Source organism: Harmonia axyridis, chromosome 2, assembly GCF_914767665.1.
Source record: "Harmonia axyridis chromosome 2, icHarAxyr1.1, whole genome shotgun sequence".
Taxonomy (NCBI): Eukaryota; Metazoa; Arthropoda; class Insecta; order Coleoptera; family Coccinellidae; genus Harmonia; species Harmonia axyridis.
This window is the reverse complement of record NC_059502.1, coordinates 1,666,031-1,687,836: the sequence shown is the minus strand read 5'-3', so window position 1 is coordinate 1,687,836 and position 21,806 is coordinate 1,666,031. Positions and strand designations below refer to the sequence as shown.

The window sequence follows — 21,806 nt, the reverse complement described above, 5'->3', positions numbered from 1 at the left end:
TGCAAATATCTTTGGTACGTGTTCAATAAAACTGATTTTTTATGTGACTAGTTGCCTGTGAAAAATTAAAAAGAAAATATAGAAATATGCACAATGTAATTTATAAAACTTGGCGTGAGTTACGTCTAGATGAGAATTTTGTTAAAGACTTCTATTTGTAGATTTGTTACGAATAAAAAAATTGGAAATAAAATAAAACATAAGTTATATAAAGAAACAATGCTGATCAGTGGAATCAGCAGACATAAATTGGAAAGTGTGAAGGCATTCCAAGTACAAATGAAAAAGAGTAGTTCGACCCACAGAATGTTAATATTCTATATTAACATAATTCTATATTCTAGCCATAGATCAATCTGTTATTTTTATTCTAACCTTCAAAAATTGAGTTTTTGTTAAATTGGCATTCAATTCTATATAGATGTGCTGAAAAGTAGAATATCTAGAATAAAAATTATTATTAAGAAAAATGGAACCTATAGGATATCCTCTCAAGGAGAGCTCAAAAGTTTCTTTTGCTGATACGTGAGTATCTCAATTGTTTCTTTGATAAGTAGTAGAATGTACTTTTAATCAATCACGAAAGTTTTCGAACTTACACAATAAATGTTTTAAATCAACCTGTATATCATGATCCTAAGGTATAAAAATGAATTGATGATTTGTTCAAATTTCTTTCATCTATTACATTGTTTATGTTAACCCATTTCTATTTCAGGCTAAGTTTTTCATAATGCTAGCTAATGCTGAATTCAACTGTGACAAGAGTTAACAAATACATATATATTTATGTTGCAGTATTCGAGTCACCAAAGAGGAAGAAGAGAGTCGTAATATCTGTAAGGTTGAGACTGGAGATTGGCATGTTGTAGAAGAATTTACTGATCAAAATCAAATCTATAATAGGACCAACATTGAAAGTTTTGTTAATACTAATGGCTCATCTGAACAAAGTGTTCTTCACGCCTTTAAAATGGAAGAAGATGAAGTAAATCATCAATTAAACTCTGAATATAAGATTGATGAGAAAATTGTTGACACCCAGCAAAAAAATTGCCAATTTTGTGATTTCTCATCCGAAAATAACTGTGATCTCAATATTCATATAAATACTATTCATTCAAAAGAAAAGCCACATAAGTGTAATTTATGTGATTATGCTGCAAACAAAAAATCTTATCTGAAAGTACATATAAATACAGTTCATTTGAATTTGAAACAACATAAATGTGATTTATGTAATTATGCCACAAATCGTAAATCTGACCTAGAATCGCATATAAATTTTATTCATTTGAATTTGTATTTGAAACAGCATGAATGCACTTTGTGCGATTATGCTTCAAATCGAAAATATGACCTACAATTACATATAAATTCTGTACATTCGAATTCCAAGCCACATAAGTGTAACACATGTGATTATGCTACGAATAATAAATCTCAACTAAAACTACATGTAAATTCTGTTCATTTGAATTTGAAGCAGTACAAGTGTCATTCGTGTGATTTTAGGTCAAATCAGAAAGCTTCTCTAAAAGTACATATAGATTCTGTACATTTGAACTTGAGGCGGCATGTTTGCCACTTATGTGACTTTAGTTCCCATCTAAAATCTTCTCTCAAATCACATATAGAATCTGTGCATTTGAAGTTGAAGCAACACAAGTGTGACTTATGTGAGTTTGCTTCAAATCGCAAATCTAAGATATATAGACATATAGATTCGGTTCATTTGAAGCCACATAATTGTCATATATGTGATTATGCCACAAATAACGAATCTCATCTGAAAACACATATAGATTCTGTTCATTTGAATTTAAAACGATATAATTGTGAAACATGTGATTATGCTACAAATCGGAAATCAGATCTTGAATCACATATCAATTCTTTTCATTTAAACTTGAAACATCACTGTCATATGTGTGATTTTAAAAGTAATTGGAAAAAATCTCTCAAAAAACATATGGATTCTGTTCATTTGAAGTCAAATGCACATAAGTGTGACATATGTGATTATGCTACAAATAAGGAAACTCTTCTGAAAACACATGTAGATTCTGTTCATTCAATTTGAAGCAACTTAAATTTCTTTTTTTTGTGAAAGGTTATATAGTAAATATATACTTGATTTGTTGTTCCTATTATATTTTATTATTAAAATTGATTCCTCTCTTAAATCTTGAGGAAATAATGTTATCATATTATTATTATTAATTTGAATGCAAAGCACCATAAGTGTCACTTATGTGATTTAATGCTTCAATTTTGCGAATTGTGACTGTAAAATTGACACTATTTGTTTCGTTTTTGACATCGAATTTTAACAATTTCCTTGCGTTGTTAAAGCATGGATCGTTCCATTTTTAGTAATGACGTAGTTTGTACTTGTCAAATGTCAAAAGATGTTGAGTTTCATTAGTGACAACTGCCCATATAGCGGGCTATTCAAAATAAACCTCTTATTGAACAACCTTTTATATTCATGATGCTTTGATAAGATCATATAGCAAATATTAAATACTTATTATTTCACCTATATTTGATAATTATTTTTCATTTGAATTGAATAAATAAATGTGGATATCTTCAATATGTTTTTTTTAGAGATAATTTTTATCTCCTAACAAGAGGCCACTGCAGATTGAATAAAAAATTGAATATAAAAATTAAATTATACTGAAAGGCCAACAAACTGAAAAAACAATTTTCTTATCGGAAATTCAACAAATGGAATACTAATAATAATGCAGTTTATTTTATCATAAACATTAATCGCAGAGGCTTCAAAGCCTGTACGCGATGCTTGAATCAAAATAACGATTTCTGTTTTCTGTAACAATATGAAAAGACTTCAGAGGTTTCTAGCTCGTATATTGTAACTCGACTCTGTATTTCTCTGATATTCAGTTATGATCGAAAGAATACAAAATTTGTATTAACTCACCTAATAAACTTCTGCTATTTGGATGAGAATTTTTAGAACTTCATTTTCCCTATTAACCATCTTTTTTGGCGAATTGCTTAGTATTTACATTTAGGCTAGCTGACTGAACCCATTTTGGGTAGTTTGATTACAGAGGTCACAACCTAGCCTCGAATCGATACCTCCATTAGGTATCGATACTTCAATGGTCTGGTATCGGTAACTTATGTTTCGATACAAGTATTCTGTTTTGAAATCGAAAGTATCGATACAAAATGGCCAACTTACCCAACCCTGACAAAAAAAATATTGAATATTTAGCAAGAGTTAATGCTGATTGTGCTTTATAAATAGAAATTCAAAATCAGATTCATTGATGAAAGAATCTATGGAATAGTAAGTTTTATTTTAATTTTTTAAGGTATATTTGTATTGATTTCTTATTACCCTGTCCCTTGAATACATGCAAAATATAATTCTCCTTTTAATTTAAGGATTCTTCAAAAAGCGACTTTTGAACTAGTGGCAGTATTAGTGATTCTTTGAGATGGATGTTGGGATAAATAATGAAACCGAAAAGTAAGTACCCTTGTGTATAACTCATTGCAATTATTTATGAAATTATTCGAGGTCACAGTGGACTTAATTTTACTCATTGAAGTAACTACACTCTTGTGCGAAAGTCACTTGGTTTACAATATTACTTTTTTTTGTTTCCAAAAGGTAACAACATCACTATTGAAACTTTCTCAACAATATGTAAACATTTCCTAGATGAGGGTATAGGTACTTCATTTATTAGTGTTTGTTTTGAAGAAATTCCATTCATTTTATTGAATATTTGAATAACAGTTGATCTGTGTCATCTCCTTTTTTGCAAAATTATCATTGGGGTTTCCATGTTAAATTCGAAAGGTTTTTGACTTGATGTGGAAATAGTTAATAGGAATATATTGATTAAACTTGATTAATAGTTCTAGAAAGTGACATAAATATATTTTTCAGATATTACTATTATCTTTTCATAGTTCAGCCCAAGTGAAATTTTCAATACTAAAATTTTTCTAATATTCCTTAAGCTTTTATATTTTTGAATTTACAATTTCAATGGCGATATTTACAATCTAAATTTATCTTTCTCTAAAGATTAGTCAAAAACTTCAAACTTTTATGAAGCGTACTATACCTTTGTCTTTTCTGTAATTTCTAGCACTTTTCATCATTTTCAAAGATATCCTATAGATGGAGCAAGCTCCAAACTAGACTTTTCTGATCTAATAAAATTTGCACGATCTGGCTTTCTGGATTACTTTGCTGGTGTGATAAGATTGAAGTGGGCCTTAAAAGTTGGCTGAGAAAGATGAAAGTAAGTTCCGTAAGGTGGAGAATGAAAAATATAAACTGCCAGTCTCAAAATCTATGATAGTTAAACAAATTATTACTATAAAAGTTGAACAATGTTGAAGCAACTGCGTTAATATCAAGTAAAAGCTAGATGGGGTAGATAGAGAAGATATAGTTAGGGAAAGGCATTCTAGAAATTGCTTATTTCATATAATAACAACTTTTTCGATTTATATTTTTTGGTTAGTTCTCTGAATAGATCACCCTATCATTTCGTTATATAGTTTGATAAGAAATTTATAATTCATGTTGTTATATAATTTTGAAAAGTAAAAAAAGTGATTTTATTTGTTACAGATATTTTTATGGTTTATATTTAAAAAAAAACACAATTAATTGGTCTTGCGAATTGATTCTCGAAGGTTTCATTTATTTCAGATCGATGGAGCATTCAGAAAATGAAGAAAATAGTATTCCTTCGGTAAAACAGGAAGCCGAGGATATCCCCGATCAATTCATGGATGATGATGAAGTTCACGAGAGGCCAGAAGAATTCTTAGAAATCGTTTACGAAAACGACTTGCCGCAGCCCTCGATTCGTGCACACAAGTGCGATATATGCAGCTACTCCACAAATCGGCAACGAGACCTTAGAAGACACATCAACTGCGTCCATTTAAATTTGAAGGAATTCAAATGCAATCTATGTGAGTATGCCACAAGTCAAAAAATCAACCTGAAACAACACAAAGACTGTGTTCATTCGAATCTGAAGGAATTCAAATGTGACCGATGCGAATACGCAGCGAACCAAAAAATCAACCTAAAACAACACATCGATTCAGTCCATCTGAATCTGAAAGAGCACAGGTGCGACATCTGCAATTACGCCGCCAATAGACAGCGTGATCTCAACAGACACATAAATTCCGTGCATTTGAATTTGAGGGATCATAAATGTGATTTATGCGATTATGCCACGGATCGACAGTACGCTCTCAAGCGACACATTGATTCCGTTCACATAAATCTGAAAGAGCACAAATGCGACTTGTGCGAGTACGTAACCAGTCAAAAGAATAATTTGAAACAACATGTGGATTCTGTTCATTTGAATCTGAGAAAGCACAAGTGCAAAATGTGCGATTTTACCACGAATTGGAAGAAGGTGTTGAAGCAGCATATAGATTCTCTCCATTTGAATCTGAAGGAACATAAATGTGATATATGTACGTACGCTTCTAATAAACGGCGTGATCTTAAACGACATATAGAGTCTGTTCATTTGAAGTTGAAACAATACGAGTGCTTGTCATGTGATTATTGTACAAATTACAAACATCATCTCAAAGCGCATATAAATTCAGTTCATATGAAAATTGAAGAAACGACATAAGTGATTATCTGCAATTGTGTAAATTCAAGTTATGTCGTTATTTTCAAATATATGCTAAAGATATTGTTAAGATTCAATAAAGAAAATGATTTTGATGTACTAATAGGATTTAAATTAGGCTGTATAGAACTTACTGGCATAATAAATTATTTAGTTTTAATAATTTTCAACTCCTCCAAATATATAATAAGCCAATAATTGAAAATTATATCAAATTGTTTATTTGTAATATGTTATCATAATATAATTTGTTATTAAATTGACTTTTTCTTCAACTCTCAATATGTTTAATATTGAAAATTTTCATCCCTGAAATTTCACAATGGTGAACTACTCTTGAAAGATCAACAAAATTTCGAGGTTTAATGAAAATCAGATTTATTCTAAAGTACCAACAAAATTTGACAAAATATCTCACTTTTGTGACAGAAAAAAGATCGAATTTATGAAAGAAATTGACGCAAATAGCTCAATTTTATTATATGGTAATAAAGTTAGTAGGGGAAACTTAATCCGTTTTGCAATGCATTTAAGTTGAAATTTGGATATGATAGCTGAAAAAAAAACAACTCGCTCATTTAAATTGAGAAAGAAAGATTTTTATAATTGTATATCTTATCTCCTCACATTACAAAAATTTTGAATTCTAATAATTTTACAGTGACTTAATAAACCAAGTCACTATAAATAATTTTATAGTGACTTAATTAAACAAAGTCACTGTAAATAATTCATAGACCTATTAAACATTATAACTAACATAGAAGTAGTTCAAATAATCACACCACAGAGTCATAACAATTTCTAAACAGGAGACTGTTTAGGAGAGGTTATGTAATATGTGTCAAATCTGTAACTACTGTCACTTTTTGTTTATCAAAAGTTTTTCATAGCATTAGAAACGAGAGACTTGTGTTGTGGAAGTACCTGATTTTTTAAGTAATAATGGAATCGATTGAACATATCATCGAAGATAAGACAAAAATTATCTCTAGTGAATCGTAAGTGTCCTAATTATTTCTTGTTTTTAATTATATGTCACTGAACTATTTCAGACAGTGAAATCTTTTGCTGTTCATAATTATGTATTAAACTGATTGTACATCATATTTCAGTGTTAAGATTTCTGAAGATGAAGAAGAGAATTTTGAAACTAATAAGGTCAAGATAGAAGACTGCAATTTTGTTGATAGAAATGATTCTACTTTCATCGAAACAGAGGAAAATCTCAGGGAAATAACAAGCAGTAAATATATTCTGAAAGAGGAAAAACTTACCGATGCAGAAGAAACAGATACAAAACATTCAGAACCTAATGAATTCAATTTGAAGCAGCATAAGTGTCACTTATGTGATTTTGCTTCAAACCGAAAATATCATCTTAAAGTACATATAAATTCTATCCACTTCAATTTGAAGCCGCATAAGTGTCACTTATGTGATTATGCTTCAAAACAAAAAATTCATCTTAAAACACACATAAATTCTGTTCATACAAATGAAAAGGCACATAGATGTCATATATGTGATTTTGCTTCAAATCGTAAACAGCATCTCAAAGCGCATATAGATTCTGTCCATTTGAATTTCAAGCCACATAAGTGTGGCTCGTGTAATTATTCTTCATATCATAAAAATCATCTAAAAAAACATATAGATTCTGTTCATTTGAACTTGAAGCAATATAAGTGCGATTTGTGTAATTTCAGTACAAATCAAACATATCATCTCAAATCTCACATGAGCTATATTCATTCGAATTTGAATCAACATACTTGTCATTTATGTGATTTTAATGCAAAACAGAAATCTGAACTCAAATTGCATGTAGATTCTGTCCATTTGAATTTAAAACTATTTAATTGTGATCTATGTGATTTCGCATCGACTAGAAAATTCAATCTCCAGAAACATATAAATTCTATTCATTTGAATTTGAAGGAACATAAATGTCATTTGTGCGATTTTGCTTGCAATCAAAAGTATGACCTCAAATCACATATAAATTCTGTACATTTCAATTTAAAACAGCATAAGTGTAACTTATGTGAGTTTGCTTCAAATCAGAGATCTTATCTGCAAAAACATATAAAGTCTGTTCATTCGAAGCGTAAGTGTAAAAATGATTAACTAATTTTGATTCAAATGATATACTTATATATTCTATCCATTATTATATGCAGGGAATATTAGCTATTCCCTGGAATTGTAAATTTGAAAAAAAATTTATTTGTTTAGAGGTGGATATAATAATTGTTAAAATTGTATTTCTAGTCAAATGAATGTGTTTAAAAATAAGGGGCTGTATTATTTAAAATATCTAATAAACCTGTTAAAGCCATGTAATTGGAAATAATTATAAAACTAATGATAAATAATGAAAGTTTATATTAGTTATAGATATATTCTTTTCAATTTTTTTGTTTTCGACATGAAAAATAAAATATACTTCATACCAACCTGTATAAAAAAAAATTTAAATTACAACCCATGTGTCAATAGCTTCAAGAACCAGCTTGATGAACACTTTTCTTCATAGTTTGTTTTATTTTTTTTTATACTTGTAGTGTTTCAACGATATTTTTTATTGTTTCTCATACATGAAATTTCTGTTTAGTTTTTGTGGGGTTATAGGCTTCTGCCTCCCCCCTATTGGAATAATAATAATTTTTCCGTTGCGAGCTACATTTTTGGATAACTCGCAAAATCGTGGAACTTCATATACATACACAATTTCAGTGAAATCTGATAGAAATAGACATAGGAAATAGAGATGGAAATTAAAAAAAAACTGGACAATGACATCTGAAACGAAAAATAAAATGTTCTGAGCGAGATTTGATTGAAATGTCTGGAAATACTGTCGTTTTCATTGAAATGGCTTCTTCTTCTTCTTCTTCTTCTCAAATCACTTATTGGTGATTTAATGGGTTCGCATTTAGCATGTACCCAGATTGGTAGCTTACTCTGTGTTTGATTGATTTCTTATTTTCTCTGACTTTCCCACCCTCAAAAATCCAGAGAGAATAAAGGATAAGGTTGGGTTATTTTCATATGAGGAATCAAACAACCAATGTTAGTAGGTATCTACTGTATAAACAAGATTCTTTTATATCTTTCATTAATCTGTTGAATCCATTTTAAATTTCTATTTTACCTATTTTACAAATATTGCTTATATTTTAATATCTGAACATTCCAAAAATTCATTCAATATTTGAACTATATCAATGCTATCTGTAAAGATTACTTCATAAATATTAATGGGCCTTTGAATCTCAAACTTTTCGAGTTTTGTGTATAGTGTATTAATATTGTGTACATTCAGGTTACATTCAAAAAATACATGCACCAACGATCCAACTTTACCGCATTCACAATTGGGTGAGGAATTGATTTTGATCTTATATAAATGTTCTGGTGTCAAACAATGTCCTGATCGTAATCTCATCATAGTTGTAATGTGTTTTCTTATCAAATTATTTTTTAATAGTTTATATGGCTTATCAATTGTACATTTTTTATCCCGATTACGCATGTGAGTGTATATTCTTCCCTTATTTCTACCCCACTTTTGTAGTGTTCTGATCCAATTTTCCCTTATTTTATCCTTGATAATATTGTACATAAATTGTGGACCTCCCTTGTAGTTTAATAATTCACCATATCTACCTTTATTTGCAAGATGATCTGCTTTATCGTTTCCTATTATTTCTGAATGACTCGGTATCCAAACTCCCTTTATGATCTTGTTATCATTACTTAAATCTGCCCATATCTGCTTAACCGTTGCTGTGATGGTATCTATTGATGAGTCTAACTTCCAATTTTTTAAAGTTAATAATGCACTTAATGAATCCGAGAAAATGACTGCTTTGGTAATATTTTGATTTTGAATTATTTCTAACGCTTTTCCAATTGCTAATAATTCCGCTGAATAAATTGACCAGTATGAAGGTAGTTTTCTGCTATATTCTAAAGGTAGAGACGGTGAGTATATTCCTATTCCTACACTTATGTTACCGTTAATATTTTTTAATGAGGCATCAGTATAAAAACTCTGAAAATTTTCAAATTTATTCTCGCAATAATTTTTAAAATTAATCTTTGTATCAGGTTCTTTTTTTCCAAAATCTGGAATATCTATATCACATTGGGCCGAATGTTGTATATAATCCAAGGAATAAAACGGAATTTGTTCTGCTTTGTAAATGTTGTTTTTAAATTCTCTAACGTTTTGAAGGGCTGTTAAATATGCTGGTTTGTATTTTTTATTCCAGAAATGTTGATGTGAATTTAATTTATTAATTTGATCTATTATAATATTATTTTTAACTTGTAAATTTTTTAAAATATATTTTGAGGCTAATAATTCTCTTCTTTTTTCAAGTGTTGTTTCTCCGCTTTCCGCTAAAATAATGTTAATTGGGGTTGATCTCATGTATCCCATTGCTGTTCTAATTCCTTGATAATGTATCGAGTTCATTTTGTTGATAGTTGTTTTAGATCCACCGTATATCATAGAGCAGTAATCCAAATGTACTCTGGATATCGCTTTGTATAAATTTAGTAAACTTTGTGGTTGGGCACCCCACCAAGTCTTACACAGGCACTTTACTATATCAATTCCCCTTTTCGCTTTACAATTTGCCTGCTCAATTTGCAATGACCATTCCAATTTTGAATCGAGGATAACCCCCAAATATTTTACTTGATTTTTCCACATAATATTTTGATTACCAATTGTTAAACATGGAAGTATATTTGGTGTTTTTTTCCGTGCAAACAACATCGCGTACGTTTTTTCAACTGAGATTATTAAATTTCTTGATGAGAGGAAAGAATCAATGTTATCCAGAGTTTTAGTGATCTTTTCATAAATATCGCCTATATCTGATCCGGTACAAATTATATACTTATCATCTGCATATTGACCTATTTCGACCCCTTTAACTTTACATTTTATTACATTTTTTACATATAGGTTGAAAAGAAACGTGCTTAGTTTAGACCCTTGCAATATTCCTTTACTATTGAAATAAGGACCCATAATTCTGTTCTCCCTTGTGCATTGAATATACATTTCTTTGTTATTTAGTAGATGATCTATAATGCCTATGATATCCGATGGTATATTAATTTCACGTAAATCTTCCAATAATATATCTATATTTACACTGTCATATGCCCCTTTTATGTCCAGGAATACTACTACTGTGAATTTTTTTTCGGCAAACCCTGTATAAATCCGTGAAGTCAAATATACCAAACTATCGTTAACCGATTTCATTCTTCTGAATCCGAACATTAACTTATTTTGATTAAGACTTTTTTCAATTATATTTTCTATTCTATTTTTTATTAAGCTTTCTAATATTTTGATGCTACATAATGATAAAGCAATTGGACGAATACTATCCATATTTAACAGCGGCTTATTGGGTTTATTGAATGGTAATACTAAAATTTTGTTTTGACCTTTAATGTTAACTGGGTTTTTTAATATTTCATTCATTATGTTCAAAAATTTTATTTTTAATTTTTTACTTAAGTTAGTATACATATCATATGTTAATGCATCTAAACCCGGGCTTGAGATCTTCCTATTTTTGAGAGCCAATTCTAATTCAAAAAAACTGAAGGGGTTGGATTGATTTTGTTCCGAAATGTTTTCTTTTCTTATTTGTGATATTTTTGTGTTGATAGGTTTGGATAGATTGATCATTAATTGATCTAATATTTCTTCTGTAGGTAGGTTTTTAACATTGATGTTCGATTCATGATTTTTGAATTTTTTAATAGATTTCCATGCAGATGTGAGAGGTAAAAAATTTATATTTTCACAGAACTTTGTAAATGAATCTTTCTTTTTTTTTTTCATTATTAATTTTACTTTAGCTCTTGTATTATTTGCTTTAATATATAGTTCTTGAGTAGGGTTGTTACTATATTCTCTAATTATATCCCGTCGCAATTCTATCATATTTGATAGTTCTTCATCCCACCAGATAACTCTATATTTATTATTATAAGATATTTTTTTTGTTGGAAATTTTTCTTCTGCACTGTGAATTAATAATTTGTTAAATTCATCTAAATTGTGACAATCTGAGTATTCTAATTCATTTTCTATCTTGGTGTTATACCCTTCCCAATCAGCCTTCTCCGTTTTAAATTTTTTTGTGGTAAAATAAAGATTTGTAGCTATCGATTTATTACCTACATTTATCTCTATTAAAATGGGGTAGTGATCACTTTGCGCTGGATCGAATAATACCGTCCATGAACATTTATTTGCCAAATTCAAGGAAACAATACTTAGGTCTGGGGCGCTATTTCCTATTTGGGGTGGTGTACACCTGGTTACTGTACCATCATTCAAAACAATTAATTCTTTTTCATCTAGCATTTCATCAATGACCTTACCATTAAAGTTTCTAGTGTGGGATCCCCATCTGGGACTTTGTGCATTGAAATCACCTATTAGCATATATTTGGTTCCGATCTGTTTTATTATTTCGTTAAGATTACTTGCTTTTAGCTTGATATTTGGTGGATTATATAAATTTACTATTACAATACCATTTATTCTTACTGCTTGGTATTGAAAATTGGGAGAACATACACTCACATATATTGTAATTTCCTCATACATTATATTACTCTTAATTAGGAAGGCTATACCTCCCTTACCGTCATCTCTATCTTTCCTTAGAATATTGTAATTTGAGATTTTAAGCTTTTTACTTTCCCGCAGAAATGTCTCTGATAAAGCGACAACTTCCGGATTATACTGCTGAAGTTTTCCCGTGAGATCCAAAAAATTTGTATTAATCGACCTAATATTCCACTGTAGTATTTTCAAAGTCTTCCTATTCATGTTTTTGATTTATTTATTAGATGTTTTATTTACTGTTATAATATTTAAAATTTAAAATTGATGAGGATACTTAAGTATTTGATTTTTTATGTATTAACGCTTGCGTATGAATTTCATTACTGTATTCTTCAAATTCTACATTATTTTCTTGAGTTGCATTATAGTTTGATGAGGAACTATTTTGAGAAAATTCCGAATAACATTCTAAAACTTCCATATCTACTGAATTATTATCATCTTCATTTACTTTTGATTTAGGTTGTGACCAATCTGATAATTTATTTTTTTTATAATTTGGGGTATATTGGACAAGACAATCTTCAATCTCCTTTTTATTATAACCTGGCTTACTTTTCTGTGGTCTATTTTTGATTTTAACTGTTGTAATTTTTTTTTGTTTAAGATCGTTTTGATTTTTCAACCCTTGTTTTATGTAAGTATTACCATTTGAACTTGTTTTTTGCGCATATGTAACTTGTGAAACCGTAGGGGGTAATTTTTCATTTAATTTTAATGTTTCTATTTTATTAATTTGTGGGAAGTTAGTTAAATCGTTTTTGATATCACCGCTATTAATATTTTTTTTCTTAGAAATTAGGTTTGCCTCAAAATAAGTATATTTATACACCGCCATCATATTTTTAATTTGTTTTTGTCTATCATATTCAGTACATTTTTTATATGTGGCTGCATGCGGACCTTTGCAATGATAACATGTAAAATTCTCACTGTCGCAGATATTAGTCTCATGTTCATTTCCACATTTATTACATTTCTTTTTACCTTTACATAATTTTGAAGTATGTCCATATAATAGACAGTTATAGCATTGAACAACTGGGCTTACATATTGTGTTACCTCTAATATATTATGATATAATGCTATGTTATTCGGTATATTTCTATTTCTGAATGTTACTACACATGATTTTGAATCTATGTATTCTACTTTATTTTCAACTATCGATCTCCTTTTTAACCTTCTTACGTTCAATATTTCATATTTTGATTCTGCACCCTCTTTAATTTCTTCCTCCGTAATACTAACATCGATGTCTGAAATAACTCCCATACTGATAATGTTAATAGGTGGGATATAAACAATACAATTCTCGAATTTGATATGTTTGACAAATAAATTGGCATGTCCAGCACTAGCAAATTCAATTCCAACCCTATTTTTCCCTTTCCTTTTTATATTTCTAATATCAAGGTTAAGGTTATTATTTTCATAAAGATGTTTTCCAAGTTTTAAAGGATGAACATAACCAATGCTACCATTTGTACCCTCAATGTACACAACATATGGACCTAAATCCGTTAATCTATATTCATAAACAGTTTTTTGTTTATTTTCATTAATTTTTATGTTGTTTTTTACAGTTTCAATATTCTGCGATAGTGATTCTATTTGATTTAACATTTCAAAATCTTTATTTACTTTAGCCTGTTCTCTCAATTGTGATAATTCTAATCCCAATTCAGCTAAATCTGCCCAAGACAATGTATTTTTATGCAAATTTTCAATTGTTTTATTTGCTTTAGGTGTTAGGTATAATGAAGACCGGGATCCACTGGATCCCGGGCTATTATTATTCATCTTGTTTATTCAGTAAAAAAAAATTAAACTCACCACAAAGGATAACCCCAGTATTAGATGAAAACTTAGGATTTTCGATAACAACACTAGAATAATTTAGGATTTCTCTCAACGACCCGACCCTCTAATCTCTCTAGATTTGTTCTAATATCTGAAAATACGTCTTTGTTTTTCAAACACAGTTTATCAAACACACACGAGTAATATCGTACTAAACTTTTCTACTCAAAACTTATTCGAAGAAATTTAAACCAACTTGACAGTTCCATTGAAATGGCCATATTATTAAATAGTGCCATCATATATTTAGTGTTCTGTGGTGCTATCTACGGGTAAAGCCGAGTTAATTTCTCCAAAATAAACTCTATTCAGTGAACACACCATTATGTTTAGACTTCTTAGATTTGATTAACTGAAAAATCATCGAGAGAGAAACATTTTATTTGTATTTCTCATAGACAAACTTGTTTATCTATGGTATTTCTCAAAACTTACGTCATAAGAACACACCTCTAAGTTTCCATCATAGAATCACATCACTTGTAATCTATGGTTTTCCCATTTCTATACGTTTATCAATAAAAGAAAACATAGTCAGCTCAAAAATTTGGAAATTATGGACTACTCTACCGAGAAGAAAATCTTTAATTCCAGTGAATCGTAAGTATTTGTCTATAATTTATTTTATGAATTTTGTGGTTATATTGATGTCTATTGTTTCTTTATAATTGTACTTCTTCGGAAGCTCCGAATCAAGAAAAAAGGTTGGGTGGTTAGATTTATGTGTTTTTATGCCCTATAACTAGAGACTTTCAATCAGGAAATATTACCACCGTTCTAATAGCTTTTCTCTTAAAGGTTTCATTATAAATGTAACATTAATAGGATTATGATATCAATATGAATAATAGAATAATATCCAAAAATTTTGATAGTAAGATCAACTCGCTGATTGAATTGAAATTCAACAGGGAGGCTCGACTCAATCACCAAACTAGAAGTTTTGTAAATAATAAATCAAAAAATTATTTCAGAGTTGGAGATTTTCAAAGTGAAGAAGAGACTTTTGAAGTCCATTATATTAAGAATGAACTTAGGGATGAAGAATTCATTGATGAAAATCAAGATGATAGCGAAGAAGCTTTAAAAGAAAAAATGGGGAGTGATAGTAAATTCACTGCCTCATATGAACAAAATGATCTTTTGCCTTTGAAATTAGAAGAAATTCAAGATAATACCGAAGGCAGGAAAGATGAACAGTCCACTAATGGCAAAATTGGTGATTCAAAACCACATAAGTGCCATTTTTGTGACTTTGCTTCAAAAAGAAAATATGATCTTAAAAGGCATATTGATTTTCTTCATGTCAATTTGAAGCGACATGAATGTCAGATATGCGGTTTTACTACAAATTACAAAAATCATCTCAAATATCACACAGATAGTATTCATTTGAATTTGAAAAAGCATAAATGTCAATTATGTGATTATGCTTCGTATCATAAAGCTTATCTCACCAAGCATATGGATTCGATCCATTTGAATTTAAAGCAACACAAGTGTGAATTATGCGATTATGCAACAAATCGAAAAGTTCATCTCAAATCACATATAGACACTATTCATTTAAATTTGAAACAACACAAGTGTGACCAATGTGATTTCGCTACAAATTTGAAATGCCATCTCAAATATCACATAGATTGTGTCCATTTGAATTTGAAAAAACATAAATGTCAATTATGTGATTATGCTTCATATCACGAATATGATCTCAACAGACATATGGACTGTATCCATTTGAACTTGAAGCCTCATAAGTGTGAATTATGTGATTATGCAACAAATCAGAAAGTTCAGCTAAAATCGCATATAGATACCGTTCATTTAAAAGTCAAACAATACAAGTGCGACACTTGTGATTTCTCTACAAATTTGAAACGTCATCTCAAATATCACATAGATTGCGTCCATTTGAATTTGAAAAAACATAAATGCCAAATATGTGATTATGCTTCAAATTATAAAGCTGATCTCAACAGACACATGGATTCCATTCATTTGAATTTGAAGCAACATAAGTGTAATTTATGCGAATTTGCTTCAAATGGGAAATATGAATTCAAAAAACACGTAGATTCTGTTCATTTGAATTTGAAGCAGCACAAGTGCGAATTGTGCGATTACTCTACAAATAGGAAATCTGATTTGAAAAAACATACAGATTCTAATCATGCGGTTTCGAAACAAGTTTGACTTGCTTCCTGACAAACAATTTTTTCGGAAATTATGTTGGTTGTTGGTTATTGTTTGTGAACATTCTAATTCGAGTAATATCACACAGGCTGTTTCAACTTTGTGTCGAAAATGTTGAAATAAATTCGACCATAATTTTGATTTTTCAAATTTGTGGAAAAAAATAGTGGAAAACTTTTGGAGACTGCAACTTTGGAAGAAGGTAATGAATATTTTAATTCTGTTGAAATGTGTATCATTTTCTAATTATCGGCTGAAAATGGTACTTAATAATAGAGTTTCGAATTAAAATCCGTTTGAAAAGGAAATAAAAAAGCAGTGTAGAACTTTCTCCTTTCCTTTTTTTCAATGCACATTATACTAACAGGGTCAGCAGTCAGGTAATATTGTTGTTTACAATTCAGAAAACTGAAAAAACGTTTTAGAATTTACCAAATATCTCGAACAGAAACCAAGATATATCGAAATATTTGAAACAATTTTTCAAAACACCCTGTAATTTTAGAACGAATCATGATATCTCTTTCTGATATCTTATCATTTTGAAAAAGAGCTCAGGGGTCCTTGAAGATTTTTTTCCAAGTCTTATAGTCTTCGAGATGCTTTCGGTGAGCATCGAACATGGAATAAGAAAAACAAATTACAGAAATTTATTTCAATACAAACTCATTTGTCTTTGAAAATTATCAGTTTATGGGACTTGAAGCACCCTTTGTTAAATAGTGGTCTATTTCAAGCATAACTTTTTTTCTGATTTGAATGAACACAATCTATATGTCTCTCGGGACTAAATTTCCAATTCTTAGCGTAAATACATAAGTGACACTTATGTTTCTTCAAATTCAAGTGAACAGAATCAATATGCTTTTTAAGATTATATTTCTCATTTGTAGCAAAGTCACATAAGTGACACTTATGGGACTTCAAATTTAAATGAACTTTTTGTATATGTGACCTTAGATTAGATTTTTGATTTGAAGCAAAATCACATAAGTGGCACTTATACTGCTTCAAATTCAAATGAATGCAATCAATATGTTTTTTAAGAGCACCTTTCTGATTTGTGGAATAGTCACACATTGTCACACATCATTATTTATAATATCTAATAAACCTGTTAAAGCCATGTAATTGGAAATAATTATAAAACTAATGATGAATAATGAAAGTTTATATTAGTTATAGATATATTCTTTTTAATATTTTTGTTTTCGACATGAAAAATAAAATATACTTCAAATTACAACCCAAGTGTCAATAGCTTCAAGAACCAGCTTGATGAATAAATACTTTTCTTCATAGTTTGTTTTATTTTTTTTATAAATAAGAAAATATTGGGAATATTGGACACAATTTTATTCTATTGTTTAATTTGTAACAACGCCGACGTTATCCATTCTGGATGTTGATGTTGATTATCTGCGGTGTAAAAGAATTCAGATTCCTTGAATATTGTCTTAATGATTTTAATAAACGTACAATATTGTTTGTCGTAACTAGCCTTGAAAAAGAAACGAACTGTTTCGAAACGTCGGCGTTGTTACAAGTTAAACAATAGAATAAACTTGTGTCCAATATTCTCTTATTTATTAAATAACAATGGATGATAACCAAGTAATAATTTTTTTAATACTTCTAGTGTTTCAACGATATTTTTTATTGTTTCTTATACATGAAATTTCTGTTTAGTTTTTGTGAGGTTATAGGCGAGCTACATTTTTGGATAACTCGCAAAATCGTGGAACTTCATCTACATACAAAATTTTAGTGAAATCTGATAGAAATAGAGATGGAAATTAAAAAAAAAACTGGACAATGACATCTGAAACGAAAAATAAAATGTTCTAAGCGAGATTTGATTAAAATGTCTGGAAATACTGTCGTTTTCATTGAAATGGGCATATTAAATAGTGCCATCATATATTTAGTGTTCTGTGGTGCCATCTACGGATGAAGCCGAGTTAATTTCTCCAAAATAAACTCTATTCAGTGAACACACCATTATGTTTAGACATAGATTTGATTAACTGAAGAACCATCGAGAGAGAAACATTTTATTTGTATTTCTCAAAATTAACGTCATAAGAACACACCTCTAAATTTCCATCATAGAATCACATTACTTGTAATCTATGGTTTTCTCATTTCTATACGTTTATCAATAAAAGAAAACATAGTCAGCTCAGAAATTTGGAAATTATGGACTACTCTACCGAGAAGAAAATTAATCTTTCTTCCAGTGAATCGTAAGCATTTGTCTATAATTTAATTTATGGATTTTGTGGTTATATTGATGTCTATTGTTTTTTTATCATTGTACTCAATTCGAATCGAACATCAATTTGAAGTTGAAATATTTTGTGTACTACTGAATAAAACCCAAAATTTGGTTTATAAAATTTCTTTGGAAGCTCCGAATCAAGAAAAAAGGTTGGGTGGTGTGTAAGATTTATGTGTTTTTATGCCTTATAACTAGAGACTTTCAATCAGGAAATATTACCACCATTCTAATAGCTTTTCTCTAAAAGGTTTCATTATAAATGTAACATGAATAGGATTTTGATATCAATATGAATAACAGAATAATATCCAAAAATTTTGATAGTAAGGTCAACTCGCTGATTGAATTGAAATTCAACAGCGAGGCTCGACTCAATCACCAAACTAGAAGTTTTGTAAATAATAAATCAATAAATTATTTCAGAGTTGGAGATTTTCAAAGTAAAGAAGAGACTTTTGAAGTCCATTATATTAAGACTGAACTTAGGGATGAAGAATTCGTTGATGAAAATCAAGATGATAGCGAAGAAGCTTTAAAAGAAAAAATGGAGAGTGATAGTAAATTCACTGCCTCATATGAACAAAATGAACTTTTGCCTTTGAAAATAGAAGAAATTCAAGATAATATCGAAGGCAGGAATGATGAACACTCCACTAATGGCAAAATCGGTGATTCAAAACCACATAAGTGCCATTTTTGTAACTTTGCTTCAAAAAGAAAATATGATCTTAAAAGGCATATAGATTCTCTCCATGTCAATTTGAAGCGACATGAATGTCAGATATGTGGTTTTGCTACAAATTACAAGCATCATCTCAAATATCACACAGATAGTATTCATTTGAATTTGAAAAAGCATAAATGTCAATTATGTGATTATGCTTCGTACCATAAAGCTGATCTCAACAAGCATATGTATTCGATTCATTTGAATTTAAAACAACATAAGTGTGAATTATGTGATTATGCTTCATATCATAAAGGTGATATCAAAAAACATATGGATTCAATCCATTTGAATTTAAAGCAACACAAGTGTGAATTATGCGATTTTGCAACAAATCAAAAAGTTCATCTCAAATCACATATAGACACTGTTCATTTAAATTTGAAACAACACAAGTGTGACCAATGTGATTTCGCTACAAATTTGAAATGCCATCTCAAATATCACATAGATTGTGTCCATTTGAATTTAAAAAAACATAAATGTCAATTATGTGATTATGCTTCGTATCACGAATCTGATCTCAACAGACATATGGACTGTATCCATTTGAACTTGAAGCGTCATAAGTGTGAATTATGTGATTATGCAACAAATCAAAAAGTTCATCTAAAATCGCATATAGATACCGTTCATTTAAATTTCAAACAATACAAGTGCGACACTTGTGATTTCTCTACAAATTTGAAATGTCATCTCAAATATCACATAGATTGCGTCCATTTGAATTTGAAAAAACATAAATGCCAAATATGTGATTATGCTTCATATTATAAAGCTGATCTCAACAGACACATGGATTCCATTCATTTGAATTTGAAGCAACATAAGTGTGAATTATGCGATTTCGCAACAAATCAAAAAGTCCATCTCAAAACGCATGTAGAAACTGTTCATTTAAATTTGAAACAATATAAGTGTAATTTATGCGAGTTTGCTTCGAATGGGAAATATGATTTCAAAAAACACGTCGATTCTGTTCATTTGAATTTGAAGCAGCACAAGTGCGAATTGTGCGATTACTCTACAAATAGGAAATCTGATTTGAAAAAACATACAGATTCTAATCATGCGGTTTCGAAACAAGTTTGACTTGCTTCCTGATAAAATTTTTTTTAGAAATTATGTTGGTTATTGTTTGGTTGATGGTATTGCTCGATAATATAAATTGATATATGTGTAAATAAAGTGTTTATATATTTCAAACCCATTGTCAGTCATAATTTATTGTAATAAAGAATAACAAATATTATTATGTATTTCATTTCACCCAGAAATTTGACATGAAAGAACCTTATTCGAATATACAAAATGCTGCAAAAAATACTGAACTCTGTTCAAGATATTTATTTGTAAGGCTACAATTTATTCTACACAATTTCATCGTGATGTAATGACTTCTATAAGAAAGTAAAAAATGTAAAGATTAGACTTGAAGATTATAATTTTATTTTGAAATGAATTTTGTCTGAATTGTATAAACTTGCTCCTGAAGTCACTATGGTACACAGTAACAAAGCTTACATAGAATACTACCTGTACTAGTTCTAAGTTTCCATGAAGAAGGTAAACAATTTTATTTAGATAATATATTTATTTATATAACAAAATATACAGCCTTTATGTGTTCTGGTTTCATTGGAGATTTTTTTTGCCTTTGTACTATATAATATTTTTGTTTTATAATTGGATGATTCGATTTGAATTTGAAGCAACATAAATGTAAAATATGTTAGTACTCTTCAAATTGGAAATCCGATCTGACAACAATTTTCTTCATCAAAATTTGAAGCAGAATATATGAACAAGTTTAAATAGAAAAGTGTTAACAGAAATCATTTTGTTTTCATTTTAACCAGTTGACCCAAATATATTGTCCTACCAGAAATTCGGCTTTTGTTCCATTAGGACAATTGATTTCGAAAATATGAAAACATGTTCTCTTCACGATTTTTAATTCAATGGATTCTCATAATGAGCTATAAATATTGATGTAATTTGTTCATCTGAAAATATGCAGTCATTTCGAACTCCTTAAAATAATGCAGACTATGTTGCTATTTTTATATTCTTTCTCCATTTCATTTTCTCAAATATTTTGATTTCTTTGATCCGTATAATTTCGAATTAGAAGTGGAAATGTTGTGAACATTCTAATTCGAGTAATATCACACAGGCTGTTTCAACTTTGTGTCAAAAATGTTAAATTCGACCATAATTTTGATTTTTCAAATTTGTAGAAAAAATAGTGGAAAACTTTAGGAGACTGCAACTTTGGAGGAAGGTAATGAATATTTTAATTCTGTTGAAATGTGTATCATTTTCTAATTATCGGCTGGAAATGGTACTTTATAATAGAGTTTCGAATCAAAATCCGTTTGAAAAGGAAA

General features: G+C 29.4%; 4 protein-coding genes across 8 annotated transcripts; all 4 read left to right on the top strand.

Moving 5' to 3' along the window:
• Window positions 1–352: 352 nt before the first annotated feature.
• LOC123672611 (zinc finger protein 64-like) lies at window positions 353–2,599 on the top strand. Its single transcript, XM_045606784.1, has 2 exons — window positions 353–525; window positions 799–2,599. The coding sequence occupies exons 1-2, from the start codon at window positions 470–472 to the stop codon at window positions 2,081–2,083; spliced, it is 1,341 nt and encodes a 446-aa protein (XP_045462740.1). The 5' UTR covers window positions 353–469; the 3' UTR covers window positions 2,084–2,599.
• A 589-nt stretch (window positions 2,600–3,188) lies between these two features.
• On the top strand, window positions 3,189–5,935 carry LOC123673538 (zinc finger protein 711-like). Of its 3 annotated transcripts, XM_045608090.1 has the most exons (4): window positions 3,218–3,328; window positions 3,427–3,511; window positions 4,143–4,298; window positions 4,715–5,935. In XM_045608090.1, exon 4 carries the CDS (start codon window positions 4,719–4,721, stop codon window positions 5,670–5,672), a length of 954 nt encoding a protein of 317 aa, XP_045464046.1. In that variant the 5' UTR covers window positions 3,218–3,328; window positions 3,427–3,511; window positions 4,143–4,298; window positions 4,715–4,718; the 3' UTR covers window positions 5,673–5,935. The 3 variants fall into 3 exon arrangements, with proteins under 3 accessions (XP_045464044.1, XP_045464045.1, XP_045464046.1); XM_045608088.1 differs by lacking the exon at window positions 4,143–4,298 and having other exon boundaries at window positions 3,189–3,328; XM_045608089.1 differs by lacking the exon at window positions 4,143–4,298 and having other exon boundaries at window positions 3,189–3,328; window positions 4,699–5,935.
• Window positions 5,936–6,488: 553 nt separating this feature from the next.
• Window positions 6,489–17,657, top strand: LOC123672087 (zinc finger protein 808-like). Its single transcript, XM_045606070.1, has 4 exons — window positions 6,489–6,673; window positions 6,788–7,790; window positions 14,682–14,812; window positions 15,187–17,657. Exons 1-4 carry the CDS (start codon window positions 6,618–6,620, stop codon window positions 16,406–16,408), a joined length of 2,412 nt encoding a protein of 803 aa, XP_045462026.1. The 5' UTR covers window positions 6,489–6,617; the 3' UTR covers window positions 16,409–17,657.
• Window positions 17,658–18,115: 458 nt separating this feature from the next.
• Window positions 18,116–20,668, top strand: LOC123673534 (zinc finger protein 888-like). 3 transcript variants are annotated; one of them, XM_045608079.1, is made up of 3 exons: window positions 18,116–18,654; window positions 19,113–20,242; window positions 20,330–20,668. In XM_045608079.1, the coding sequence occupies exons 1-3, from the start codon at window positions 18,608–18,610 to the stop codon at window positions 20,506–20,508; spliced, it is 1,356 nt and encodes a 451-aa protein (XP_045464035.1). In that variant the 5' UTR covers window positions 18,116–18,607; the 3' UTR covers window positions 20,509–20,668. The 3 variants fall into 3 exon arrangements, with proteins under 3 accessions (XP_045464035.1, XP_045464034.1, XP_045464036.1); XM_045608078.1 differs by having other exon boundaries at window positions 18,133–18,654; window positions 19,113–20,668; XM_045608080.1 differs by lacking the exon at window positions 18,116–18,654 and adding an exon at window positions 18,685–18,846 and having other exon boundaries at window positions 19,113–20,668.
• Window positions 20,669–21,806: the final 1,138 nt, after the last annotated feature.

Bases quoted from the DNA above. Each gene is read 5' to 3' on its own strand.
- LOC123672087 (XM_045606070.1), top strand. From the start codon at position 6,618: ATGGAATCGATTGAACATATCATCGAAGATAAGACAAAAATTATCTCT. The intron at 7,791-14,681 runs AAAAATGATTAA...TTTCCATCATAG, and splicing joins TTCATTCGAAGCGTAAGTGT to AATCACATCACTTGTAATCT. The intron at 14,813-15,186 runs GTAAGTATTTGT...AAATTATTTCAG, and splicing joins ATCTTTAATTCCAGTGAATC to AGTTGGAGATTTTCAAAGTG.
- LOC123673538 (XM_045608088.1), top strand. From the start codon at position 3,480: ATGGATGTTGGGATAAATAATGAAACCGAAAA. The intron at 3,512-4,714 runs GTAAGTACCCTT...CATTTATTTCAG, and splicing joins ATAAATAATGAAACCGAAAA to ATCGATGGAGCATTCAGAAA.
- LOC123672611 (XM_045606784.1), top strand. From the start codon at position 470: ATGGAACCTATAGGATATCCTCTCAAGGAGAGCTCAAAAGTTTCTTTT. The intron at 526-798 runs GTGAGTATCTCA...TTTATGTTGCAG, and splicing joins AAAGTTTCTTTTGCTGATAC to TATTCGAGTCACCAAAGAGG.
- LOC123673534 (XM_045608078.1), top strand. From the start codon at position 18,608: ATGGACTACTCTACCGAGAAGAAAATTAATCTTTCTTCCAGTGAATC. The intron at 18,655-19,112 runs GTAAGCATTTGT...AAATTATTTCAG, and splicing joins AATCTTTCTTCCAGTGAATC to AGTTGGAGATTTTCAAAGTA.